This window comes from Sporisorium graminicola, chromosome SGRAM_22 (genome assembly GCF_005498985.1).
Source record: "Sporisorium graminicola strain CBS 10092 chromosome SGRAM_22, whole genome shotgun sequence".
In the NCBI taxonomy this organism is placed as follows: domain Eukaryota; kingdom Fungi; phylum Basidiomycota; class Ustilaginomycetes; order Ustilaginales; family Ustilaginaceae; genus Sporisorium; species Sporisorium graminicola.
This window is the reverse complement of record NC_043731.1, coordinates 97,825-124,395: the sequence shown is the minus strand read 5'-3', so window position 1 is coordinate 124,395 and position 26,571 is coordinate 97,825. Positions and strand designations below refer to the sequence as shown.

At 55.9% G+C, this 26,571-nt stretch overlaps 10 protein-coding genes across 10 annotated transcripts; 6 read left to right on the top strand and 4 right to left on the bottom strand.

The window, feature by feature from the left end:
• Positions 1–24: 24 nt before the first annotated feature.
• Positions 25–2,094, top strand: EX895_003662 (uncharacterized protein; the record flags this gene model as incomplete). The annotated part of the gene is made up of 1 exon (XM_029884260.1): positions 25–2,094. The coding sequence occupies one exon, from the start codon at positions 25–27 to the stop codon at positions 2,092–2,094; it is 2,070 nt and encodes a 689-aa protein (XP_029738970.1).
• A 169-nt stretch (positions 2,095–2,263) lies between these two features.
• EX895_003661 (uncharacterized protein) lies at positions 2,264–4,129 on the bottom strand (the record flags this gene model as incomplete). Its single annotated transcript, XM_029884259.1, has 1 exon — positions 2,264–4,129. The coding sequence occupies one exon, from the start codon at positions 4,127–4,129 to the stop codon at positions 2,264–2,266; it is 1,866 nt and encodes a 621-aa protein (XP_029738969.1).
• Positions 4,130–5,386: 1,257 nt separating this feature from the next.
• EX895_003660 (uncharacterized protein) lies at positions 5,387–8,266 on the top strand (the record flags this gene model as incomplete). The annotated part of the gene is made up of 1 exon (XM_029884258.1): positions 5,387–8,266. One exon carries the CDS (start codon positions 5,387–5,389, stop codon positions 8,264–8,266), a length of 2,880 nt encoding a protein of 959 aa, XP_029738968.1.
• Positions 8,267–8,439: 173 nt separating this feature from the next.
• On the bottom strand, positions 8,440–9,651 carry EX895_003659 (uncharacterized protein; the record flags this gene model as incomplete). Its single annotated transcript, XM_029884257.1, has 1 exon — positions 8,440–9,651. One exon carries the CDS (start codon positions 9,649–9,651, stop codon positions 8,440–8,442), a length of 1,212 nt encoding a protein of 403 aa, XP_029738967.1.
• Positions 9,652–9,972: 321 nt separating this feature from the next.
• On the top strand, positions 9,973–12,546 carry EX895_003658 (uncharacterized protein; the record flags this gene model as incomplete). The annotated part of the gene is made up of 1 exon (XM_029884256.1): positions 9,973–12,546. One exon carries the CDS (start codon positions 9,973–9,975, stop codon positions 12,544–12,546), a length of 2,574 nt encoding a protein of 857 aa, XP_029738966.1.
• Positions 12,547–12,635: 89 nt separating this feature from the next.
• EX895_003657 (uncharacterized protein) lies at positions 12,636–13,182 on the bottom strand (the record flags this gene model as incomplete). Its single annotated transcript, XM_029884255.1, has 3 exons — positions 12,636–12,653; positions 12,740–13,020; positions 13,107–13,182. 3 exons carry the CDS (start codon positions 13,180–13,182, stop codon positions 12,636–12,638), a joined length of 375 nt encoding a protein of 124 aa, XP_029738965.1.
• A 467-nt stretch (positions 13,183–13,649) lies between these two features.
• EX895_003656 (uncharacterized protein) lies at positions 13,650–14,429 on the top strand (the record flags this gene model as incomplete). Its single annotated transcript, XM_029884254.1, has 4 exons — positions 13,650–13,729; positions 13,892–13,960; positions 14,238–14,267; positions 14,366–14,429. 4 exons carry the CDS (start codon positions 13,650–13,652, stop codon positions 14,427–14,429), a joined length of 243 nt encoding a protein of 80 aa, XP_029738964.1.
• Positions 14,430–14,619: 190 nt separating this feature from the next.
• Positions 14,620–15,399, bottom strand: EX895_003655 (uncharacterized protein; the record flags this gene model as incomplete). The annotated part of the gene is made up of 1 exon (XM_029884253.1): positions 14,620–15,399. One exon carries the CDS (start codon positions 15,397–15,399, stop codon positions 14,620–14,622), a length of 780 nt encoding a protein of 259 aa, XP_029738963.1.
• Positions 15,400–16,083: 684 nt separating this feature from the next.
• On the top strand, positions 16,084–18,552 carry EX895_003654 (uncharacterized protein; the record flags this gene model as incomplete). The annotated part of the gene is made up of 1 exon (XM_029884252.1): positions 16,084–18,552. One exon carries the CDS (start codon positions 16,084–16,086, stop codon positions 18,550–18,552), a length of 2,469 nt encoding a protein of 822 aa, XP_029738962.1.
• A 612-nt stretch (positions 18,553–19,164) lies between these two features.
• On the top strand, positions 19,165–20,532 carry EX895_003653 (uncharacterized protein; the record flags this gene model as incomplete). The annotated part of the gene is made up of 1 exon (XM_029884251.1): positions 19,165–20,532. One exon carries the CDS (start codon positions 19,165–19,167, stop codon positions 20,530–20,532), a length of 1,368 nt encoding a protein of 455 aa, XP_029738961.1.
• Between the last annotated feature and the right edge of the window lie 6,039 nt (positions 20,533–26,571).

Here is a 26,571-nt window from a genome sequence, read left to right as displayed (position 1 = left end):
CTCTCCAGCTTCTCCTTCGACACCATGGCCGAATACAAGTACGACGAGGAGGGAGGTCAGTTCCTCACCTTTGTCCTCACCTTTCTTCTCCTCGTTCTCGTACCCCTCACCTACTCTCTCCTCGCACCGTCGCGCACCCGTTCATCCAAAAAGGGTTCGTGGGACGCTCGTGGACAAAAGATTGATCTGATTCGTTCAGCAAGGAAGCGCTCGTTGCTCAACCCACAGATCAGCCCCAAGGCCGTCTTTGTGCTTGCTGGCTGGGGCATCGTCGCCTACCTCTTCCAGACCATCCTCAACACCGCGTCCAATTCGTCTCATACCGTCTACGACCCTTTCCAGATCCTCGGCCTCGCTGCTTCAGCCACCGAGAAGGAGATCAAGAAGCACTATAAGCGTCTTTCCGTCAAGTTCCACCCAGACAAGCTCGTCCTTGGCGAGGGACAGACGAAAGAAGAGGCCGAGGGCCACTACATCGAGCTCACCAAGGCGTACAAGGCTCTCACCGATGAGACGATTCGCAAGAACTTTGAGCTATACGGCCACCCAGATGGCAAGCAGGAAATGTCGATGGGTATCGCGCTGCCTCGCTGGGTGATCGAGAGCCAGAACAACATCTATGTGCTGGGCATGTACGCCGTTGTCCTCGGTGTGGGCTTGCCCTTCCTCGTCGCTCGGTGGTGGTACGGTTCTCGCTCCAAGACCAAGGACGGCATCGTCAACCCGACCGCACAGACCTACTTCCAGCATCTGCGCGACGACACCAACGCCTCGCGCATCTTTGCGCTCCTTGCCATCTCGGACGAATTCAGTGATCCCAAACTCGACAAGCTCGGCCCTAAGTACCGCGACGATGCGACGCTCGCCAAACTCGAAACACAGATCCGAAAGAAGCTCAACGAATTTGGACCCGAGTGGCATCTCATCGACTCGTTCAAGAACGCCTCGATTCGCAAAGCGCTGCTGATGCTGTATGCCCACACGCTGCGCATCGACAGCGGCAACAAGCGCATCGAGCAGGACAAGCTGCGTTACGCCGCCAAGGCGGTGCAGCTCATCAACGGCTTGATGTCCATTAGCTTGGCGCACAACTGGCTCGAGACCACGCTGCTCCTCATGCAGTTCACCCAGTGCATGGTCCAGGCTGTACCGGTGCAAGACTTGTCGACAGCCGAACTGCTCCAGTTGCCCCACATGACGCCAGAGCTGGTCAAGAAGTTGCAGGAATCCAACAGCTTGGCCAAGCTGGGTGTACAGGGGTTCTGGAAGATCCCTGACGCTGAACGGAAAGCGGTGCTGACTGGGGCTGGCGTGGGTGCTAAGGAGTACGAGCAGATGGTCAGTGTGACGAGCACGTGGCCGCGGGTGGAGCTGGTCGATGCCTTTTTCAAGGTTTCCGGCGAGCGGCTGGTGACGACGGGTGCGATTGTGCAGTTTGTCGTCAAGCTCAGACTGCTGCCCCCCAAGAAGGACGGTTCTCTGCTCCGGGATGGAAGGAGGCTGGATGCCAAGAGGATGGATGAGGAAAGCAGTGTGCGACCGGACGAGGACGAGGCTTCTACGGACAACAGCAAGAGGGGCAAATCGCCCAGCACGGATGACAAGGACGACGGCAAGCAGCCGATCGGATTCGCCCGCGCGCCGTACTTCTGGGACGAACGCAAGCCGTCCTGGTGGGTCATGATCGGCGACCAGAAGCTCGACCGCGTCATTGTCCAGCCCACCAAGGTCTCGGATATCGGCGCCGACCAGGTGCGCACCTACTCGGTGCAGTTCCAGGCACCGCCCCAGGCAGGACTGTACACATTCCAGGCCATCCTCAAGTCGGACAGCTTCCTCGGCTCGGATGCCTCGCGCATGGTCAAGCTGAAGGTCGAGGATGCCAGCGTGTTGGAGGCCGACGATCTGGAGGACGAGATCAGCGAGCCCGAGGAGGACAGCTTGGCCGGTCAGATGGCCTTGATGAAGGGGCAGAAGGTTAAGCCTAGCAGAGACGCCGAGGGTGAGGTGAGCGACGACGAGAGCGGTACCGATGACGACGTGGAACAGGACGACGATGAGTCGGATAGCGACAGCGACAGCGATTCTGATTAACGTTACGCAGCGCTGGTGCAGTTGCCCGCAATCTCAAGTACATACTAATCTACAATTCATCTAGCAGCATGCGCACAGCATCCAAGCCTCTGAGCTCTGAGATGGAAAAAATAAAGGTCTTTGCATGCATTTCGTGAACCGTGTATCTATGTGCTTTCCTCCCTGCAGCTCAAGACTGGACGTCGACCAATTCTCCGCTCGCCCCGGCATCTCCCTTGTTCTTTGCTCCATGCTCTTCCTCCTCCAGCTCCTCGGGATACCTCGGCCTGGTGCTTTCAATATCCTCCAGAATATCCCTAAAGCACCATTCAACCGCGTCGGCCGCCCAGAAGTGATCGCAGTGCTCGGCCTCGTCCTGTCGCTTGAATCTCAGCAGCTTGACGCACTTCTCGCGCTGCTCCAACCGCTCGATCAGCGGGTCTGTCAGCACCAGGAAGTCCATGCCCCCGCTGAAGATCGAGAGAGGGGGGAAGTTCTCGTCCCACCACTGGTCGAGGGCGGGATCCAAGACGCATCCTCGGGACGCAAACCCGTCCTTGCCCGCCCACCAGTAGATGCTCGCCGACGAGACCGGTTGCGGCGTGAAGCGGAACATCTTTGCTTTTCGTCGGAGCAGCCAGTTGGCATCGGTCCACGCAAAGAGAAAGGCGAACATCTGATAGCCCAGCAGCGCGTAGGGATACGCCGGTGTCCAATCGTACGAAATCTTCATGAGCGGGATAAAGTCCAACACGCCAAAGAAACGCTTCCACTTGGCCCACTCAAGCTGCCCCAGCGAAGTGAACGGAAAGCACGAGGTTAGCGGCCCGGCATACACGGCGGGTGCGAGCGCGCCAAAGTAGCTCAGTTTCTGGCCCAACTCTGGCACCATGCCCTTGGAGAGCGAGATAAACATGGTCCCGTTACCCTGCGAGTGACCAATGTATGCGATGCGGTCGTAACCCGTGTCTTTGCAGATGTAGTCGATCATGGCAGGCAGGTCGTAGATAGCGAGTTCGCGGATGTTGTAGTCCCAAAAGCGCGGGTCGCTGCGACTGTAGGTTCGATGACCCATATCAAATACACCGCGGTTGTTGCCCAGGAACACCTGGTATCCTCCATGGCGCGCCAACCAGAACGCGAGCGATCGCTCCTCGGACGTCACAAACGATCCGCTCGACTGGAATAGCCCGTGCATGATGAGTACAGGGAAGCCGCCTTTCCCGTCGGAGTGGCGTTTATGTGTGGTCTGTGGATCAATGATTCGGTTCATACGCAGGTAGTAGCCGTCCTGCGTCTCGACGGTTTCGTTGATGATCTCGAAACCGCAGCTGGCAGCGTAGTAGCGGACGTCCTTGACGAGTTTTTCCTTGCGCCATCGTTTTGGGTCGTCCCATTCCTTTTGCTCCTTGACGGTGGGAGCGAAGAATTTGGGGATGGCGGCGAGAAGACGGACAGAGAGCGCCCAGATGATGACGAGCACCAAAAAGCCGGACGAGAGCGCATTGGCAGTGGTTTGTGTAACAAAAAGTCGGGCGCGAGAGTAGAGCGTCGGTCTGGAGTACGGTGGTGCGCCTCCTCTGCGTGCAAACGTCGTGGCGATGCTGTCATGTGTCGAGCGACGGCGAGCTCGTGGTGCCTTGCCGTTGCCATTGCCATTGCCAAATGCGCTCCGCTTGCCGGAAGAAGAACGCCCTTCGGTGGTCAGGTTCTCGTCCGAGTCGTAGGGATGCAAGAGCGGATCCTCTTCAAAGCCAGTGGGGACGTGTGTGTAGAGAGCGCGACCACTGATGGCTTCAGCGGTGGGTTTGTCGACGCGAATGCGCATGCTTGCTGCTGATGAGGGCCGGCTGATGGGCTCGTTGGTGGAGGCGCGGAGGAAGTCGGACAGAGCGGTGACAGCGGCTGTATCGTGGTTGACGAGGTTGCCGTCGATGAGAAGCCCTTCGCTGCGCGGTGACTTTGAACTCGAAACAGCACCGCCGTTGCTGCCGGAAGCAGTGGATGAGGATGAAGCCTCTGCGCGTGAGGAGCGCTGGTATGAGGAGCTCGACATGCTCAATAATTGGATAGGGTGTCGAGTGTTCCCCAGCAAGCTACAGACGGGGGGAGCTAGGTGGGGGAGGAGAAGCAAGAAAGCAATCGCCGACGAGTGATATGAAAAAGTGGGTCACAATCTGGTCAAGGCATAACCACGAGGCGTCTTTGCTCCAAAAGTGTGCTGCGAGAGACGTGCATCCTTCGCCTGCATTTCACATGCTCAGCGGCGACATCTTTTTGCCAACAGCACAGAGCAGCAGTGAGACCTTGGGAACGCAGCCACAAAACAACAACCACAACAACAGCATACAGCGACAGCAACAACGCACGGTGAAATTCAAATATGCGATCGTGTGCTGCCATAGCCGAGTTGAATCAGAGAGGAGCAGATGACGCCGTACAGCCAGCAACGCCTCGTTTTATGATGATTGCAGCTCCGTCAACAGCTGCCCTTGAAATTTCACGAGGCTGGCCTTGCTTGTCTGGGCTCTCTCTCTCCCTCTCTCTCTCTTACGGCTGCTGCTCTTTGTTGACCGAAGACAGCGAGCGGCATCAAACATGCGCCATCGTCGTCAGCGAGAGCACAGAAAAACGACTGCTGACTGTGCATCCCGACCTACTTTGGTGTCTCTTACGCAATGAGCGGAGCTGTGATGATCACGATAGCCAAGGTGGGGATCCTTGATACGAAGCTCAGTGACTTACACCGGCTCGTGTGTCTTGAGCAGGATCTACAAACAGCGAGGTGGGGTTTTATTAATAATAATCAATCATCAGACTTCCTCTCGGCGTAACACTAATGAAAAAATCTGTCTGGCTGGCATCAAAGCCAAGCGGAAGGACCGAACACGCGGTCGTCGTGCTTCTGCCAGGAAACGGGCAGTGCTTTTTCTTCTTCTCAGGCTTGAACGTCACTGCAACCGCACGCGCCAACAGCCAAGCCGAATGAGAACAGCAACACTTTGGAATCGGCCACTCTTCGACCCGTTCGGAACAGCCGAGCGAGCACGCTTTCCTCCCTTTCCTTGCTTTTCTTTCACCACTTCCTGTCTAATCGCAGTCGGTCATTCCTTCTTTTCTTGCTCTTCAAGCTCTCATCGAACGCTGGAACGTTCAGAGCTCAACTCGATTCGGCAGCACCGAAACCGACAATCTACACTGTCATCACCTGCTCTACCTGCTGCGATCCTCGTTCCTGTTCTTGACCGACACCAATTAGCTCAGCTTTGAGCCGTCTTTTGAGATGGCCTCGCTCGGCCAAACCTCTGGCAGCATGCGCTCCAGGCAACATCACGACGAAAAGCCATCCCTCTACAGTGCTGGCTCTTCGCTTGACTCCACCAGCGACACCATTCGGGACAAGACCGGAAAGCTTTACACCCCATCCTCCTCAAACCCATCGTCACACAGCACCGGCCTCGGTCTAGGCATCGGTGCCCAACCTGGTGCATCTGCAGCCGCCACCAGTATAGTCTCCAAACGCGAGCACCGCATCATCGCCGCTCTCGTCGTCCTTGCGCTACTTGTCCGCATGCGCAAACTGGGCCAGCCCTCGAGTGTCGTCTTTGACGAGGTCCACTTTGGCGGCTTTGCTGCCAAGTACATCCAGGGTCGATTCTTCATGGACGTGCATCCTCCTCTGGCCAAACTGCTCATCACACTCGCTGCTTGGCTCGGTGGCTTTAACGGCGATTTCGATTTCAAGGACATTGGCCGCGAGTATCTTCATGGCAAGGACACGCCTGTGCCGTATGTCATGATGCGTGGTCTCAATGCGCTCTTGGGTGTGGCCACTGTGCCTCTTGCCTACCTCACGCTGCGTGGGCTGTCGCTACGAGCTTCAACCGCGACGCTCGGTGCCTTTTTCGTTCTGTTCGACAATGCCCTTATCACCCAGAGCCGTCTTATCCTTCTCGACTCGATCCTCGTTTTCTTCACCGCGCTCACCGTCTATTTTTGGGTCGCTTTCTGCAACGAGGAGAAGCGTACACCTTTCTCGCTGCGCTGGTGGGCGCTGCTTTCGCTCACGGGTCTCAGCCTGGGTGCCGTGGTCAGTTCCAAGTGGGTCGGTCTCTTCACCATTGCCACAATCGGCGTCTCGGTCATCGCTCAGCTGTGGGAGCATCTCGGTGATGTTCGCCAGCCTGTGCGGACGCTTGTGCGTCACTTTTGCGCGCGTGCTATTTGCCTCATTGGCTTGCCCATCCTTGTTTACCTCTTGACGTTCGCCATCCATCTAGGCCTGCTTCATCGCAGTGGCGAAGGCGATCCTTTCATGAGCAGCGCTTTCCAGCACACGCTGCACGGACACGGCATGGCCGACACCTATGCCGACGTCGCGCTGGGCTCCACCGTCGCTATCAAGCATCTCAACACGCAGGGCGGCTATTTGCACTCTCACGTTGCCACGTACCCGGCCGGCAGTCAGCAGCAGCAGATCACGCTCTACCCGCACGCGGATGAAAACAATGATTGGCTGATCGTCAAAGCGCCTGGTCCGGAGGATCCCGCGGCCAAGTTGGATGACAAGGGCCATCCTCTTCGACCGGAGGACGAGGTAACCCGCTTCCACCAGGATCCTATTCGGTACTTGACGCACGGTATGGAGATCCGACTGATCCACAAGAGCACCGACAAGCGGCTGCACAGTCACGACACCAACCGCCCACCCGTTACGGAGAGCGACTACCAGAACGAGGTCACTGCATACGGCTTCGAAGGTTTTGGCGGAGACGCCAACGACAACTTCCACGTCGAGATCGTCGAGGGCGACAAGACGGATCGTGCTTCGTCGACGCGTGTTCGCGCGCTCAGGACGCACTTCCGGCTGCGACACACGTTGACGGGCTGCTATCTGTTCTCGCACAAGGTCACGCTGCCCGATTGGGGCTTTGGGCAGCAGGAGGTGACGTGCAACAAGAACCCGACCATGCCGAATTCGCTGTGGTACGTCGAGACGAACACACATCCGTTGCTTGTCAGTCCCACGGATGCCAAGACGCGCGTGGAGATGGTGAACTACCGCCGTCCGAGCTTCTTGGATCGCTTCTGGGAGTTGCAGCAGGTCATGTGGGAGACCAACGCTGGCCTGACCGATAGGCATGCGTACGACTCGCGCCCGCAGACCTGGCCAATGCTCAAGCGCGGCATCAACTTTTGGACCAAGGACCACAGGCAGATCTATCTGATCGGCAATCCGATCGTGTGGTGGGGTGCGTTCTTGGCCATCTTGGCCTACCTGGGTGCGAGGGGGTTGCTCATGCTGCGTGCCCAGCGCGGGTATGGCGACCTGAAGGACAGCAGGGTGCGCTTCTACGACCAGACGTGTGGCTTCCTCGCGCTCGGGTGGATTCTGCACTACCTGCCCTTCTTCTTGATGAACCGACAGCTGTTCTTGCACCACTATTTGCCCGCGCTGTACTTTTCGATTCTCATCCTGGCGGTGGTGTTCGATTTCTCGACGTCGACGTTGAGGCCGAGGTTCAGGTTGGTTGCGGGTGTGTTGGTGGCCGTGGTGGTGCTGGCTGGGTTTGTAAGGTATACTCCGTTGACGTATGGAGGGGATTGGACGTTGGCAGCGTGCGAGAAGGCGAGGTGGAGGAAAGGGTGGGACTTCAACTGCGCAGAGTTCCCAACGGATTTGGCAGAGTTCCAGAAGATCCCGCCGAGCGTCCAGACGCTCGAGTGGGCGATGGAAAAGAACAAGGCGCAACCGGTCGCGGCACACGGCAGCGTTAACGGGACACAGGACAGCGGGGCGGCGGAACCGGGACGCCATGCATTCGAGCACGTACCCCTCCGAGCCATGCAGTCCTCCGCCGCGGAGGTGGTCAAACATCTCAAGGACGGCCTACAGCACGAGGTCGACTACGTCAAAGGCAAAGTGCTCGGCAAGAGCGAGGGTGGGGCTGATCCTGTGGCACAGGGCAAAGCCGCTGATCCGGCCGGATTGGACCAGCAGCAGATCGAACAGGTGATGCTCGCGGGCACCGCCGAGGTGGTCAAGGACGTCGCTGCGGAGAGCGCTGCGGCGGGGAAGGTGGCGACCGAGCCGAGTCAGGCGGCCAAGTTTGATGCGCATGCGGACGAGGAGGCGCACGAGGCCGCGGACGTGGTGGCTGCCGATCGCGCCGAGTCGCCGAAGGACGTGTAGCGATTGTAACTCAAAGGGGTCCTGCTTTTGGACACGCTGAAATCGGAACACACTCTGTGAAGATGAACATGTTGGGCTGGAATGCAAATGAGCGTGTGCGAATGGTATTGCAGAGAGGAGAGAGCGTATGTCATTGATCCAACGACTGCGGTTGTTTTGCGGGCGAGGAGCTTTTACGCAAACCCCCTCCAAAACGGCTTGATGACAATGAGCGCCACCAACACGGCGATGAGCAAGCACAAGAACAAGATACACTGGCGCCGCCCACTGCGTCGCTGATAGCGCGTGGCGGTCTGCAACTCCTGTACGGCGCCCTGCATTTCCCTGCCCATGAGCTCTACGTTGTAGTCGATGCGGTCGAGCATGGTGCCCTGGTCGATGACGAGGTTCTGGAGGTCGGTGAAGAGTGTTGCGAGTTCCTGGATGGATTTGGCGATTTCGTCGATCTCGCGCGAGCGCTGTGCGATCTCAGTATCGTTCTGCGAGGCGTTGGACTCTTCGAGGAGGAGAAGGTTGGATTGGGATGAGGACGAGAGGAGCGAAGCACGGGAGAGTTCGATGTCTTCGCGTACGGCAAGCTCGCTGTCTCGGAACGAGGGTTCTGGCTCCTTGCCCTTTGCGGATACGGGAGGTGCTAGACCGCGGGCGGCACGGATGTCGCGGTCCCGCACCTCCATGCCCTTCATGCGCTTGAGATACAAGGTCTGTTGTTTGCGGAAGGCGCCGCTGAGGTCCTGCACGCGGGTTGCGAGTGCGGTCTGCACGTTCTGTGCCAGCGCTATCTGGCGCACCGTCACATCGCTGCGCTGTGCCCGCTTCGACTCGCGGATCAGATGCTGTGTGTACGACGCCAGCCCCGCAACGAGTCGCGAGCAGCGTCGGAAATCCTTGGTGATGTCGAGCACCAGCGCCTCGATCTGCTTCTCCTCGGACGACTTATCCGCGAACCCGGGCCGCAAGTGTCGCTCGTGCATCCGCGACAGCTGGTCCATTCGTGGTCGAATCGAAAGCAGAATTTGGTCGACTTGGTCCGAGACGTCCATCCATTTGGGCGGAAGCTCCGGCGAGATCGAAAGTGCGACGTGGCCCTCTCGACTGCGCCTGGACAGTAAGCCTTCCGTGGCATCGTCTCCCGAAGCGGCGGCATTTAGTGAGGAGGAGTTGAGTGGGTCATCGGACGAGTCGGTGTAAGGCGCTTGGAAGTAGACGTCCCCTGCGTTGGTTCGTGTGCGGGAGGAGGGCCCAGCTGAGTCTCGGTATGAGAGGAAGAGGAGTGTTCGGGACCGTGTTTGGCCGAGGTGCGTCCATGTGCCTGTAGTAGAAGAACCAGCAGCCGCATAAGGCGGTGGGGTGGAAGATGAACCCAGCGGGTAGTGCGCCGCCATTGGGTATGTGTGCCGCTGCTGGGCTGGTGGTGATGATGGTGGAGCAAGAGGAACGTCAAGGTGGACAGCGCCGGCTGGTGCTCCACCTTGTCGAGGTGTCTGTGCGTCGGAAAATAATCGAGCAATTGTTAAGTTGCAGTGATATAAGCCCGGAAGACGGATATGAAATTGTAGCGCTTCGGCTGTGTTTGGTATGCATGACACTTTCCTCCTTCTTGGCCAACCTTTGCTCTTGACACACCAATGCTACTCGTCCGGTCTTTTGCTATCGAGCTGTCGACCGCCTTGGAGGCATCGTAGCAGAGGCATTCGCTGCTAAGCATGCCGCCCAAGAAGAGGCAAAAGGTATCGAAAGCCTCTTCTTCTGCTGCGTCGCCTTCCAAACCAGCTGCCTCTTCCTCCCGCTCGACGCGCAGTCGAACTCGTTCCGCGTCCATCGCCTCCTCCGCACCACCTTCCAAGAAGAACACCAGAAAGTACGAATCCGCAAAAGCGGTCAAGGCGGAACCTACCGACGATGGTCTTGGAGATGAAGAGGAGCGGCTGTCACCTGTTTGGGATGGAGAGCAGCAGCCGCAGGTGGAGTGCTGGGTTGAGATCCCACAACTGCCACGCCCGGGCTCGACAGAGGATGGCTTGGGCTTCGTCAGACCCAGGGATAAGACGATATTGAGAGAGAAAGGCAAGCAGAAAGAGAACACGGATTCGCTGGTGTGGCTTGTAGACCAGCAACCTGCGGGTGCGGATCCGTTTTATTTTGCTGAGCAGGACCTTAGGGAGGATGGGCAGGCTTCGCATCTTGTTGCGGTGCGACCGAGGGCTGGAAATGCAAAGGCTAGCTCGGCACAGCCTGCAAAGTCAAAGAAGCGCAAGTCACGCACAGGATCTTCTGTTTCAGTAGCTCAGCCAGCAGAGGCGAGTAGCAGCAGCAGCAAGAAAAACAGCGAGAACAACAGCATAGCACCAAGCGCCACGCGAGCGGCGTCACTTCTGGAAGCATCTCCGCATACAAATTTGCTGTCGTCTCATGAAGATGGCCTGGATGATATGTTTCTGGGCTCCAGTGATGTTGCGCTTCGCAACGCTGTGGAGCGAGAGGATGCTGCGCCGCTGTTTTTTGAGGTCGTATCCGATCAAGAGGATATGCTGCGCAACGAAGCACCCGCTCGCTCGCAGCCTTCGCAACAACCGAGGATTAAGACTTCGCCGATCTATGGGAATAGGATTGCACAAGGATCGTCCAGTCATCGCTCGAGGTCGTCTTCTCCCCTCCCTGCCATGACGGTTCCATCGAGCCGCAACGACAAACCAACTTCAACGAAAGAGCAACCAAGGAAGGACAAAGATAGGGATGAGGACAACGGGAAGGAAAAGGTACGGGCAAAGGAAAACGAACGCGAGTCGGCAGCTCAAGGTCAGAGTAAGAACAAGAAGCATGCTCGGAGCGCAGACAGTGATACGGATCCCAAGAGCAAACCCAAGAGCGACGATGTCAACAATCTTCGTTCAGAGCTTAACGAGAATGCATTTGCACGTTCGACGGGAGCAAGGCACAAAGAGGAATATCGTAACAAGCTGGCTGCGTTTGCGCAGGCTCGCAAGAAGGCGCGACAGGAAAGAGGGGAGAGCGTCAACTCAGGTTCCGATGATGAGGAAGTTTCCATGCAGCGCAGACGACTAGGCAACGGCCGACGAGCTACCACGGTCTCAAGCGACAGTGGAACGAGCAGCTCTGACAGCTCTGACGACAGCAGCAGCAGCGACGAGAGCGAAGATTTCATCGTCGCCGATGACCAAGTCGAGTACGACGAAGGCTTTCAGCCCGAAGAAGACGAGCTGCCGGCATTTCCAACCAAGAAGAAACCATCACAGCCGCAAACTGCATCGCATTTGGGACTGCGCAGCTTTGAACGTGATTCGGACGGTCGGATCCGCCTCATTCCCATCTCGGCGGACGCTGCTGCAGCTGGCACATCCTCCACCTCTTCCATTCTCGCTGCACACGGTCTAGGGGGAGCGGGAGCACGCAAAGGCCTTGACGAGCTGTGTCTCGACTGGATCGAGTGGGCAGCTGCACGAGTGCTGGTCACATGGTCTGCGCTGAGTCTAGCAGATCGCGAGCGCCTAGATCGCAACCGTGCAGCGCTTAAGTCGCGCATACGTTCGATCGAGGAGAGCGTGGGTACGGTGACGATGCGTCGGCAGTTCAAGTGGTACCTGACGCGGTATCCCAAGATCGACGTCGAGGCGCTCTTCAGCGATGAAGTGGATCAGTACGGTACGCTGGCGAAGAATGGATGTGGGGCCTGTCATCGCAAGTCGCAACGGGCGCAGTTCAAGGTGACGTTATCGGGCGAGCGGTATAACCAGGAGACGCTGGCGCCACTCAAGAAGCGTGGGGACAGATCCGACGAGCAATCGGATTCGAATTCCGAGAGCAGCGATTCGAGCGGCGATAGCGACACGGAGAGCGACCGAAGCAGCGACAACGAGACGTGGCGCGAGGAGGGCGAGGACCACCGCGATCGTCCCACATACACGTTCTTCGCGGGCAACCACTGCGCACAGCGCGCGGCGGTGCTGCACAAGCTGCACCACTGGGAGTGGACCACCATGCAGACACTGGCGCGGCACGATTCGATCCGCTACGTACGCAGGCTGCTGTGGAGAAAGCATCGGATGGGTAGGGGAAAGGACGGGAGGCTGGGCGCGGGTGCGTGGGAGGTGTGGCTGGCCGTTAACGAGATGATCAGCCCCACGGGGCGGTGTACGTGGGAGGGGAAGGAGAGAGAAAAGGGCGAGAAGGGCAAGGGCAAAGGGTCGGAGCTGGAGAGGTTGAGGAGGCGGTTGAAGAGCCTGAGCGAGCAGGCGATCGAGATCAATCGTGCAAGGTGATACGATGCGAATATGCGTGTTGTATTGCGATATAATGTGTGCGTGTGTGTGTGGGCGTAGAGCTGTGGTGAGGAAAGATTTGGGAGCGCCTAGTTTGCGCCTCCGGTCTGTGAACGCAAATCGAAGAAAAAGTAGGTCAGCAAAGGGTGCCCTTTCTCCGGAGTGGTGTCAGTGCAGCGCAAAGAAAGCTCACCATGATGGCTTCCATCTCTGCATCCGAGAAGGCGAGCGCCGGTGTACGCCAGAACCTCTCCGGCAACAGATGCACGTCCTCGGCCACCTCCCTGTCGTTCATATCCACGTTTCCGAGCAGGCCGCTGCCGCTTGTCTGCTGCGACTGCGATTGTGACGGAGAAGACTGCTGGAGCTTTTCAGGGTGGAAGTGCGGGCCTGAGGCGAAGACTTTCTGGAAGTGGTCGAAGGACGAGGCGATGTTGGAGGGTGCTGCGGGATGAGGGTGCGGTGTGTGCGCTTCTGTTGTAGTGTGAGAAAGGTAAAAGAAAGGTGTGAGCGAATGAGGGCTTAAGATGAGGAGCAGCGATAGGAGTGGAAGTGTGTACCTTTGGGAGCCTTGCGGTCGGGGAAGCGGAACCCGGGCTTGTGAACGTGAGCTCTTCGGACGAGTGTTCGCAGCATTGGTGTCGTGGTTGTCGAGTGAACGATGATGAAAGCAGGTGAAGAAGGAGGTAATGGTGATGATGATGGAGGTGGTAGATGGTGACAGAAGACAGACGCGGATCCTTGTCGGCGAGAAGTGCCCGATTTGAGCCGCTCGCTCTGTGTGGAGAGACAGCGACCAAAAAGCCTTCTCGCGCTTCTGCCTTTCTTCCCAAATCCACCGACGGCTCTTTCCGAACACAGTTGTGCGTCATGGGGTCCTGATTTGCAAATGTTAGAGTCTCGTTTCTGTGGCACGGTTCGTTTTGGCAGGTTGTTCAGCCTCACGTACGGAAAATCTCAGGCTACACGTGACGGCGAAGATGCCTTTCGATGGTCGCCAATTTCAACTGTCACTCACAGCTCTCTCCCCAACACCTTTACGTGCCAACTAACCCTCATCACACAACCTCTCACGGCTTCACAGCACACACGAAGAAGACGACATGGCCGACACACATACTGCTTCCGTCGAAGAGGCCAACGCCGCCCGTCTTCCTCTCGGTTACCGCGACCAATGCTCTGCGTACGTTTCCTTTTCTGTACGACCAGCCATGACGCGAAAGATGACGGGAAATGAGGAACAGAGGGAGGGACAGAAGCAGGCTGTTGATGAAAGACGACGATGCAGGTCGGAAGGAAGAACTGAATGCTGACATGGCTTCTTGCTTGGCATGCCTGGCGACAGACTCTTGATCCCGCTCAACAAGTGCAGGAAACAGACGCTCTATGCACCCTGGAAGTGCGAGGATGAACGGTGAGTAGCTCTTCGGTCATTTGCCCAGGTGGATCACAGCTAGCTAGTGCCGGTATCCAGCCGTCGGATGCACCCGAACATTGCGATACTCTCGCGCCCTACGAAGGCAGCAAAAGCCGTCGCAACATCTCCTCTCCGAGGTTCGAGCCACACTCGGTCGGCCCACCCGGGGCATCCCGCTTGCCAGCTACGATTTCCGACAAGCTGAATCTTGCTGCTGTATGCGCTGAGTACTGATGCTCTTCTTTGCACGCTCTCTCTTACTCTCTCCCGACAGCCACACATACGAAAAGTGTCAATACGACGAGTAAGCTTCCATTTCCACACCAAGGAGCTTATCGCTTTCCGACCAAGACACGGTCAAACTGACAATTCTTCATCTTATTGCACTTCCCAACCGCACAGCTTCATCCGACGACAACGCGAGCTTTCACAACTGAAAAAGGCAAAGGCCGAGGCCGAGGAGTAAGCTTTGCTAGAGAAACACGCACATCCTGATATTGCTTCTCTTTTGGCAATGCAAACGGTTGAATCTTATTCCGACTGCGCTGAGAGCTCGTCAAGCTTGATTAGAAGCTTCTTTCGGCAGAGAACACACACACAAAAAGAGGCGCCGGTTTGTCATGTCGTGTCTATTGCTGCTTGATGACAAGATGTTGCTAAGCGGCGATCAGCTTCATGGCGACGCTGGTGCAGATGATTTCCTCGTATTCTCTCTGCCACGCCTTGTCTCCAGACGCGCTGAGAAGGTTGGACGGTATTTGAAGCTTGTAGATCTTGTTGAGCTCTTTCCAATCTGTGACTGTTGTCGCCGCCGCCGCGTCTGTCTGAGCCGAAAGGTAATGGTTGTAGCGGATAGCTTGGTCGATATCTATTGTATCTGGTGCTGCTGCTGCTGGTGAGGTCAGGTTGGATGGCGAGACGAGGTCAATCATGCTCTGCAAGATGGCCTGTGGATCTGCCGAGGGCGACGAAAACTTGACTAGCAGTAGCGAAGTGGATTTGGGCGACAAACCGAACCGCTTGAGCGACTCGCCGACGTTGTTGCCCGGGTTGAGCATGTAGATGATTTCTGAATGCGGAGTCTTGGACTTCATCCCGCCGATGCTCCCTTCTCCTTCTCTGAACGCCTGTTTGTCTTCGTCCCAGCTCCTTGCACACACCACGGCTGCTTGGGCCACGGCGCTCAGCACGTGCTGTTTCGAGCACAGCTTGGTTGGGTCGAGAAACGCAAAGTCGAGTTTTGCACGCTCCGCATCGGCGCCCTGTACTTGTTGTAAGGTGGCTTCAGCTGTTGTGGTTGTGGGAAGTTGGGAGGCCGAGATGATTCGACGGATAATAGCGGCAGATTGTGTTTCTGGATCGAGGTTGGAAAAGTGTGCCAGATGTACCTGCTGTAATGGCGAGGGTAGCGTTGAGGGTAGAGAGACAGACTCCATGCTGAGACACCTGTTCGCGATAAGGCCGTAACCTCGAGAATCTTGGACGGAATCGTGTTCTGGAAGTGAACCTCTTGATAGCAATCAACAAGAAGAACGAGAGAGGTGGAGAGGGCAAGGGGAGGAGAACACTGAAAAGCTCAAAACTGGCCGGCTTCCGAGAAAAAAAGAGAGAAGAAAAGAGCTTCGACATGCACGGTGCGCCTCGGCAGGGTTCAAGCTTCGAAATATGAAGAATCCAGGGTCTGCTGCTGCTGCTGCCTCTTATACACCGTGCATAAACAATACTCACACTTGGCTTTGGTCGCTGCTTCATCGGCGGTACACTTTCGATAGAGCGCAACAGCCCAAGAGATTGTGCGGCTGCACTCCGGTTCTCTCACCTCTCGAGCATGCTGTGTGATTCGTTCGTTGGGTAGCAAGCAAGCAAACGCGGACCTTCCGAAGAACGCTCAGCTGTGGCTGATTCAGCTTAGCTCAAGGCAGCATATCTGTGTAGCCAACCCTTTCCCACAGAGGCAGACAGTATTGCACCAAGCAGGCGGATCGTGTGACTCAGCTCAAGGCGCAGCTACAACTCCACCGAGGTAGCGAGCTAAGCCAAGCAGCAGGTCTGCTCAGCCAGATTGCTCTTTTTCACAACACCCTCCTTCAGCCCCTTCTTCGACAATCGCTACCACCATCATGACCTCGGGCATCATTGATGGAGCTGCTGTTGGCCCGTCATCTTCGCTCTTGAACAACATCGCCATGTCACCCCACGACCCCAGCCTCTTTTCGCTGCTCAACTCGCTCTTTGAGCCCAACTTTCTCATTCTCGTCACCTATCTCTGCATCAACCTCTATCTCGCCTCTCGTGTCATCCGCATCGCCACAAAAAGGTATCGGCAGCTCAAGATGACGCCCAGCAAGTCCGGACAGCTTGGTCTGGTCCGAGTCCCCGCAGAAGGCGACACTGACGTTCTCCAAGCGCACGAGGAACTCTTCCGCATCGGAAGCAAGTCCAACAAGTACAAAACCGACACGCCCGTCGCGGATGCGCTGATCCGCCTGGCAACGTGGGCATTCAAGAACGAGGCCGGTCATGCCAAGCGCATCTTTGGCCTCCTCGCAGTCCTCAGCCTCGCTTCCACGTGGTACTATATGCTTACTTTTCTGCGTCACTCGTATCTGGCCTACCTCGAGCGATGCCATCTGACATCCTACCCGCTACCGCCTACTCCGCCTCCTTTCAATCTTTCTCGCCCGGCGCAACTGGTGCCAGCATTGCATCTGCGCATCCTCCGCATCTCGCAGTGGCTTGCCTCGCTCAGTCTCTTCAAGGAAGCATGGATGGAGGTCATCAAGGACGCTACCTCGTGGTGGTGGAGCAGCGAGATCTGCATCATCACCGTCGGTGCTTGGGCGCTCTTCCTCAGGCACGAGGCTGAACGTCTTCACATCCCTCACGTCTGGACTGTCATGGCGCTCGGTCAGCTCGTCGCCATCAGCTTTGCCTTTAACCTCTTCAGCCTCGCCGTCATCTATCGGCTGGATGCATTGGACCTACTCTCTGCACGCTGCGACACCATCTTCAAGGCCAAACGTCGCGTCATCAGGCCACTCGAAGACAATTCCCCCGACTCTCCACCCGAGATCTACCCGCAGCCAGAACAAGAGCACGCAGCCGAATCTAGGCCGTTTCGCGTTAGTGTAGCTCTACCTCCTGCCGACGAGAATGCTCCTCCCGCCGCATGGCCTTCGACGTCGCTGCCCCCATCTCCGCGTCGTTCGCCCGATCCAAACGTCAGGCTGCTCGACACCCGGCTCACCGTGCAGAGAGTGCCGCTACCTCCTCGGCCCACGCCCATGGACCAGGCCGCCCAGACAATGCAGCGCTGGATCCCAGAGAAAGTGGGCTTGCCACTCTTCGTCTTTGCTGGTCTGTCCTCGGTACTGCAGCACCCGAACAGCTTTACGAAGGTGATGGTCATGCACGTCTTTCCACTGCTCATCTCTATGTACCCGGCCTATCACAAGCTGCGCTCTATTCCCAGCAAGCCTACGCCTAGGCGGGCGTCGTTCACCCCACCAACGTCCAATCTCACTACCAAGCGAGTTTTGCTCGGGATGGTGTCCCGCAGCGAATCTCACGTGCCGATTTGGCAGGACGCCAAGGTCTACTACCTCGGCCTCGGCGTCATCAGTATTGCGCTGCGACTGTGGCTTACTCTAGCCTGCTTCTGCGAGGTGAAGGACAGCGGGTCTGTGGTGCACCAGGCTTGGCGTACTATCACCTTACTCTTTCCGACGACGTTCTTGCGACACCCAGCACAGAGCTCAATCAGCTCGGACCATGTCTGCGTTGCCCTCAGCGCGTCGGTCTTCGTGCTCATCGAGAGCGGTCTTTGGCTTTGGAAGGCGGCAGTGGCGAGCCCGAGTTCAGTGCTCCCTGGCAGCTACGACCCGGACGAAGAGATGATGAGGGATATGGACGAAGACGCCTGTATGCTTCATGCCCCCTTGCCCTCGTCGCTCCGACTCGACCAAGCCGATCGCAAGGTGATCGAGACGCAGGCGTGCGCCATTGTAGTGCTGCTCGCGTTGTCGCCTCTGCTCGGAGGCAGTGCTACGCTCTCGCTCTACCTTGCAGTGCGATGCACCTGGGTTCAACAATACGAACAGCATCGAGGTTCTCAAGACGATGAGCTCCTACATCCTCCGCATCGCCCCGGATCGCAGGTGATCGATGACAGTGAGGAGGTGCATCTGCTCGAGAACGAGGAAGGCGAGCGGTACATGGAGGTGCGCAAGATGCATGTGAGTGAGTTGCGGCTTCGCGGCGCCGCAGTAGGTGGACGTCGGCCTGTCGATTCCACGCCACCACCTGGAGCCATGGACGACGACGAGGAAGAGCCCATGACTCCGCCGAGCTCCGCCCGGTCTGAGGGGCGCCACGCCGGCATGGCGACTCAGGAGGATGCACAAGAGACGCGCACGGGTGCGACGGGCCGTAGCCGTCTAATGAGGGGAGGAACGGCCGAGAGCGAGATGGGCACGGCTTCGTCAGTTGAGGAGGGCAGTGGACGTCGAAGTACGCCGATGCGCCATCGTCATCCGCCGCCCCGGTACGGTGAGTTGTCGCCGTTGACTTCGCAGGGACGTCGAGACTGAGACCGCACTCTCACGGCCGGTAGTGTCTCCTGCATCATGTATTCAAAGTATCGGGCGATCAATCGAGTACCAGTATCTGAGGCCTTGCTCTTGGACAGGAGTGGACGCGAGAGCCTCTGCCAATGAAGTGCGTTGGAAAGCGTGTGAGGGGTGCACGACCAGCATGCACGTCGGCCAGCTCGGGACGCGGTGTCTGAATTACGCCGACGGTGGATTTTTTTGGTCCGGTGCCATACACACAACACGGTCGAGTCGTTGAGAAGAAAGGAAAGAAGTCTATGCTGGGAGCATCCTCCCACACACATGCTCACTTCATGAGAAGAAGTTCACTCTCATGGTGTCTGTTGTATTAATGACCAGAGGTCTAGTGTGAAAGCTTGGGTGAAGCTTCTGAAAGCCGAAAGCCGGCTGAAGCGCTAACGAGATGCGAATTGACGCTAAAAGACGAAATGCGAAGGTCGGGATTGGTCGGCAAAACTGAGCACGCGCCAGGCCAAATTTTTCGAGAAGATCAACCGCCGACCTTCACTACTTGCACCACGTCGGAGTTCCACTGGCTCGCGCACTTGCCACCACCACCACCACCATCATCATCATCGACCACCGTCAGGCATGGCCAGTAGCCGGCTCTCGAGCATCACGAACCAACTCCACGCCACTCATCCACACGAAGACGACTCGCAGCGCAACATGGTGTCCAAAGTGTTTCAGCTGATACCCGGGGTCCAGTCTTACGATTGGGGCATCCTGGGTGCCTCGTCCTCCCGCGTCGCGCAGTATGCCGCTGCCACCAAGGAGCTCCACTTCCAGCCAGAGGACAACAAGCCGTACGCCGAGCTGTGGATGGGCACGCACCCCTCACTCCCCTCACGCGCTATCCTGGGCGAAAAGCAGGAAGAGCTGTCGAAGTACCTTGCGGCGCATCCGGAGCTGATCGGCAGCACGGTGAGCGCCAAGTTCTCGGACGAGCGACCCGGATGTTTGCCGTTCCTGTTCAAAGTGCTCAGCGTCGGCAAGGCGCTGAGTATCCAGGCACATCCGGACAAGGCGTTGGGCAAGAGGCTGCACGAACAGCGCCCGGACGTGTACAAGGATCCCAACCACAAGCCGGAGATGGCCATTGCCCTCACGGCCTTCCGCGGATTCTGTGGGTTCAGGCCGCTTGGGGAGATCGCTCAGTTCATCAAGACGGTACCGGAATTTGCGCAGCTCGTCCAGCTGTCGGATGCGGAACTGGAAAGGGCATCTACGCTGGAAGGGCAGGAGAAGGAGGTGAGAGCGACGCTCAAGACAATCTTCAGCAACCTGATGAACTCTCCTGCTTCGTCGTACGCCCCACTGGCAGATCAGCTTTCTCAAAGATTTGCGCAGGGCCCCGTCCAAGGCGTGCCCGACCAAGAGCGCAAACTAGTCCTCAAGCTGGCCTCCGAGTTCCCACAGGACGTCGGGATCTTTTGCACATTCTTGCTCAACATCTCCACGCTCCAGCCCGGCCAGGCGCTGTTCCTGCAGGCCAACGAACCGCACGCCTACCTCGAGGGCGAGATTCTGGAATGCATGGCCTCGTCGGATAACGTCGTGCGCGCCGGTCTCACGCCCAAACTGCGCGACACCGAGACTCTGCTCGAGATGTGCACATATCAGTCGGGCTCCGATCGCGGCCGGCTTGCAGGTGAGAGGTGGAGCAAGTCGAGTCCAGACGAGGTCGAAGCGCTGCTGTACGACCCCCCAATCGAGGAGTTCAGTGTGGTGACGACGAGGTTGGGCAAAGGCGGGGTGGTGAAGAACAAGGGCGTCGACGGCCCGTCGATTGTTATTGTGCTGGATGGGGCTGTGCAGGTGAGTGAGGCGGGCGTGGATGGCGAGGGGTTGAGGCTGGAGAGGGGTCAGCTGGCCTTTGTGGGTGCAGGGGTGGAAGTCGAGTTTAGCAATGTGGGTGAGGAAGAGGTCGGGTTGGCGAGGGCGTTCGTCGAGGCTTAAGTAGCTTTTTTGGCGTGCTCTTGCTATGATTGGTTGGTGTCGTGTAATGGTGTACTTGCTTTTTGTTTTGTTTCGATAGATGTCCTGCTATCATGCTCATTGGGCTTGCTTTGTCTGCTGAGTGGACCACAGCGAGCGAGTACACCTGTCCTGGCCTACATTACCGTCTAAGACGCGCGATGTGAGCAAGAGTCGGAGGTGGTGGAGCGAACCGATCCCGAAACCTCCCTGCAGGAAGACCTGGTTCGGAGCGAACATAATATGAATCACTCACTGTATCGGGACGCACGCCTCATGACGATGAACAATGGATTTAGGACATCGCGAGCCGCCGAACGGTGTCGCTCCGAGCGGCTCTACCGTAGTTCGCTTGTTTGCTTTGTCGCGATGCTGGTTCTGCATATGCCAGGCTGTCGCTACGCGGCGAGCCGATGCTTCACTTGCCTCATGCGGTGGCACCTTTGGCGGTTAGCGTTGCTATGATACGTTGTGGATTCAGTGAAAGGTTCAGACGGGGACAGCGGCTAGTATGCCGTCTCTACAGTGCATGTTGACGCCCGAGACATCAGCCACCCGCCGTTCGCGCTCGGTACAGATATCGGGCGTTGTTCACATAGTGGGTATCGTGCAGCTTTGGGGTTGCAAGCAACGTATACAGTGCTAGTCAAGGCGCACAGAGAGCAGCGACGACGAAAGGCTGCGAGCGCTATGCGGCGCTGTCTGTCCAAGGAGCTTTCAGTTGATGGCGACGAGGAGCGACACACGCTTTAGATTCCATCCGGCCCAGAGAAAAAGGAAGGAAAGGAACTAAGAAAGTCGTTTTTCGTCCCACAACTTGTCATTTTGAGGCGACTTTTCTTTGAATTCGCCTCACGGCCATCACCTTGTCCACGCGCTCTGTTCGCTCCAGCATTTGCATAGGAAGACTGTGCTATGAGAGTGTAGCAAAGCCGCATTTGCAAGCATCTTTCCAATTTGCCGCGCTCTGTTCGCTCCAGGATCCTTTTACGAAGACTATGCTGTGCTGTATGGGGGTACTATAAGCAGCTTTCACTGGTGGTGTCGCCTTACTGCCAAAAATCTTCAGAAGCGGCGGCTTGCGGCACTGCGTTCTACGGCATCGAAGCTTCTTCCAAGGAATCTGTGGTGCCAACCATTTACGGGCTTTGAGAATTGTGCCCTACGGTCACTGAGATGCGTCGCATTGCAGGAGAAGTGCAAGAGGGGTCTGAAAGATACCACCTTGCAGTCCGGTTCGTCAAACCGCCAGGTGAACTGCTTAGCGGCAACACGCGCAGGACTGCATCTGTGGGTCCAGTGTGAATGCTAATTGATTGGCTACACCTGGCAGACAAATACATACAAGTACTGAAAATCAAAACCAGAACCAAATTCGACACGGAACGGAAAATTCAATCTAACCAATTTTTTTTGCCTCTCTTTTCATTTTCAAGCTCGACGTCCGATGGCCCTAAGAAAACGTACGACGGTCTTGGCATTTTTCTTTTTTTTCTCTCAGAGTAAACAAGCAAAGGATGGATGTACTGTATGTACGACCGCGTGGAGCGAACGACAAAGTTCGCTCTCCGACGACGACGATCTATGCAGCGAATGGGGTCACAAATAGGGGTGCGAATTGCAGACGTAATGAGAGACGGTGGACATACCCTCTTTCCGCTACACAACGTGCAAGTCGGTGCGAGACAGAGCATTACGTTTCGAACGTGTAGTTGGTTCGAAACAGATCAATATGTTTCGAAATAAGCTCCCTTTTTATTGTCTGAAACGGCGTTTGATGCCAAGGCGTGGGTATGCCAAGGGCGTGGGTATGCAAGGCGTGGGTATGAAAGACTTGAGCTAGTTGTTTCATCTTGTGTCAGCCACCATGAAAGCTAGGACTCGCAGCCATGACTTGTGACCACGCATGTCGACGCGAAATCATTCCCGTTGGAACAAGTCTGAGCTCCAGGGAGAGAGGGCGCGCATGTGTGTGTTTGTCTCGTGTTGATAGCTGAGTCCGGTGTCGCTCAGCAATTCCTCCCCACGCCGACACTGTCTTTCATTTTCTTTCAAAGACCGCCTTTCCTGCGACGTGCGACGATGTCTCCCGGCGATCGCTTCATCCAGCGGAGTTCAAAAACACACGTCTGTTCATTTGTTCCACTGCATCGGCGTCAGTCTCATCGTCTCAGTAAGTAGCTAGCAGAATGCAAACGGTAGCAAGTAACGATCGTTCGGCTTTTAGGCTCCGAACGAAACCTCAGCTGAACGAAAGCGTGAGTGACCTGCGCGTCAGGCGAAAGTGGTCGTCGTTTGGCCGAAGTTCTGTAGTCCACATGAGCCCGCTAGGAGGTCTTCTGCGCTGTTCTCAGTCTGTATGCCCTACTGCGGGTGAGACGCCGAGCTAGAGCTGCTCCCAGATCACCGGATCAAGTGCTTTCCAAATTAAAACTATGCGAAAACGGACCATTTGACAGAACGCAAGATCCCTTACCGGTCGCCTGACTGATGCGGTGATCAAGTCTTCCGCGCCTGCGAGACGCGTCGCCCGTAGATAAAGTGATAGCGTAACGCCCTGAGATCAAGAGCAACGGGATCCTGAGCTTAGAATCGAAGACGACTTCCGGTTGAGCAGTTGTGAAGGTGTGTACCCCTGGGGTTGGAGGGTTTCCATCGAAAGGTATCGCAACTGTACCAGCAATTCGACCTGGGGTTTGTTGTGCAGATGAAAAGGTGGGAAGCGAAGTACAATACTGCAGTCCTGCAGATCAGAATCACTAGTACTGCAGATCAGAATCACTTTCATCATCGCACAGCACATTCAGAGAAACTCAGATCGGAACCAAATGCAAGAAAACACAACAAAAATACGCCACACATCACACGCGTTTTTCATTTTAAATTTTTCATTTTCATTTTCATTTTTCCTTCTCATTGGCGAGCCGAGAGCATTGTTGTACAGTACAGCAGCATGCACGTCGCTTCTATGCCGCCTGCACAATCATTTACAGTACATTCTTTGTTCACTTTCTGTTGATTTCTTTTGTCTTCCAACTTCAAAGTAGGCCGTGCTGCAGGTCTGGTTAACTCGATACCATCGGATCCAATCTCCGAGACATCCTGCAAACGAACGGAAAAGGTAATGTTGGTAGAAGCTTGGCAATGCAGCTGACCTGCGAACGCCTTTATTGTGTTGTGTTGGGCTATGTTCGCACCAGACATCTGATTAGAAAATCATGCACGGTCCTTGATCGCATTGTCTCCTTTACCTTTTGCATGTTCAGAGACCGGCTTTTGTGCCTCCAGCATCATGGAATTTCCAACTGAGGTCAAAGACCCGGGTTGATTGTCTTTTGACAAGTGGCAGCGGGCTTTGGTAGAACAATGGCGAACTAGAGGAAACCTTCCAAGACCATGAACGGCGGCCCTAAGCCCGTAGGCCTTCGGCTCTGGGAACTCTTTCTGAACGGTCGAAGACGCCCCCTTTTCACTCAACGCCTGCTAGAGATGCCAAGGGAATGTCGACACCCCCACCTGCCTCTCGCACAAACGACATAGATCACAGCTGATAAGCGCTCTTCTAAAACCCGCATCTAAGCCGAGGAGCGTTTCGGCATCGATCTTCAACCCATTTATTTTCACGTCTGATTGTTTTCAGGTCCGAACATAGAACCTGTGTTCCCGCGCACAACTTGTTTGGCTGATTTGTCGGTACTGGAGGAGATAACAAGCTCGAAAAAGTCCGACTCGTTGTGCTTAGAGAACAGCTTGACACGAAAGATACAGAAACCCAGCGCGGCGCTAAGTCCTTTGTACAGGCTTTTGAGCTCCGACAATTTTCATTTAGCGCGGAACCCCCTTAGCTAAAGAATCCTGTTTTTCTACGGTCTACCGTTCTCTTCAGGGTTCTTGGTCTCTGAAATCGGCGCAGAGCCCATTACCTTCTTGATGGATCGTCGATCCGGTCGCCGCATCGCTTTGATCGGCCACGTCATCCAAATATTTGTTCAGAGTAATGCCAAGATCATATGTGGGGTCCACGGTCGGGCCTTGCCGAAAGTCACCCGCATCCGTCTTTTGTCTCTTTGCTTTTGGTGCCACCCGATGACACGTCAGACTTACCCGAGACAGAGACCCTGAGCTCAATGCACGTCAAACAGTGAGGGGAGCACCAAGAATCGCGATCCACTCGTGGTTTTTTTCTCCTTCTTCCTCTTCTTTTTTATCCTCGCCCGCCGAAATACTTGCGATCAATGCACATGATACTTGATCTCAGCAGTAAAAGTTGCAAGGCGCTCTTCAGAATTGTGCGAATCTAGATAGAAGAAGTCTTACGCAGGTTCAGTCGGAACGGGTCAGGCGGGGCGGCGGAAGTATGCTGGTAAGGCCATTGCGAAGTTCCGTTCTTCTTGAAATTGCCGGTAAAGCAAGCTACTGGACTTATATTTTATTATTAGTATGTACATTGTTTTTAAATTGGAAATTTGTCGCGTAGAATCGATCTGGGTCTGAAACGTGACAGAGATCATGATCTTCTCATGACATCAGCGTCGGAGTTTTGCAACAATTGAAGCTTGCCAGTTCATCTTTTCCTTCTTGTGTGGGTTTTTTGTTTTTTTTTTTTGTTTTTTTTTTAGAGCAGTCGCGTTCTGAGCCTTCCGGTTGAACAACGCGGAACTCACCCTATCGGAGATTCTTTTCGATTGCTAGCTGGTACCCCGAACTCGAGGTTAGGTCCATTTTGAGCGTCTCCAGAACTGAGAGCAGACAGCTTCTTGTCTACGGAAAGGATCTCCTCAAAGCTGGTTTGAACTGTAAACAAGGTACAGGGTCGAAGGATTATGATTGGCTCGTCATCAAGGCTGACACCGGCCACCAGCGTCGTTCCGGGTTCATACTCTCGGCCCGATGTGGTCCGAAGATGGACGCTTTAAAGTTACCGCGGAATTCATAGGAGCGTTCGTTGGAACATAGCAGCGAGCTGCCGTCGCTAGCACTCCGATCGACGCGCATGCAGTTCATCGCCAAACAGTGGTACAATACTGCAAGGTGAAGCTCAACGGTCTCCGGCCCGGTCAGCTCATGCTCGGAAGCACTGCCAGCTTTACGTACCAGAACGCTTTTCGTAAAATAGCTGAGCAAAAGACGAGCCTTGCAGGTTTCGCATGCAGCGTAAAATGACCCGCGTGTGGTGCACGACTATATTCTACTCTGCAGCAGCTGCAATCATCTCGGGTTCGGGCCGAAGCTACTGAGAATGGTCTGAATTGGGAACTGAGTACGTGCCTCGGGACTACTCGGATGGCTTGCCTCTTCTGTTCTCCAGCGACGGTGTCGGTCGAAAAAGATTCAGCTGACCTGTGAAGCCTACCTCCCCCAAAACCCCACCTCCTGCAAGGCCGCCCTTCCCGCTGTAAGCTTTACTGAACCACCAAGACGGCGCGCTTCACATGGCAGAGACCTAGCGAATCAACTGAGCTCCAACGAGCGGAGATCTAGCTGTTCCCGCCGTGAACCTTGACCTGAACCCTGAGAGGGCGAACGGGAAGAGCCGTCGCAAATCGGAGCTTAGACCAAGCTTCTTTCTAAAAACGGCGGTTGGCCAGGAAAGGGGGCAGTCGCCTCTGGGAGCGGAACGATCGTCGGAATTTCGAGTAAGGTTGAGGCTGTAGCGGTGCTTGGTAGGGTTGAGAGCCACAATAGGGAGGAAGGATGGGTGAATCTCGACAAAGAAAAGCCGGTGGACGGAGTTGGTGACGAAAATTAATTAACGTCAGACAATGAAAACGACATTCGAGAAGGACAGGAAAAGAGGCTTTTCAATTTCGATTTCCTTTTTTGTCTTTTTTATGCTCAATTTTTTTCGCTCGTTGAATATTCATTCATTTTGGACGTCCGTCGCTGGCTCGAAACACAAGCAAACGTTAACGCCGTCGAGATGGTGACGTCTGCAATTCCGCTCCGATAGCCCAAAGCCGTTCTCTGACTTTATTGGTCGTTCTTAGTACTTCTTCAAGAGTGAGCGAGCTGGCTTTGAAT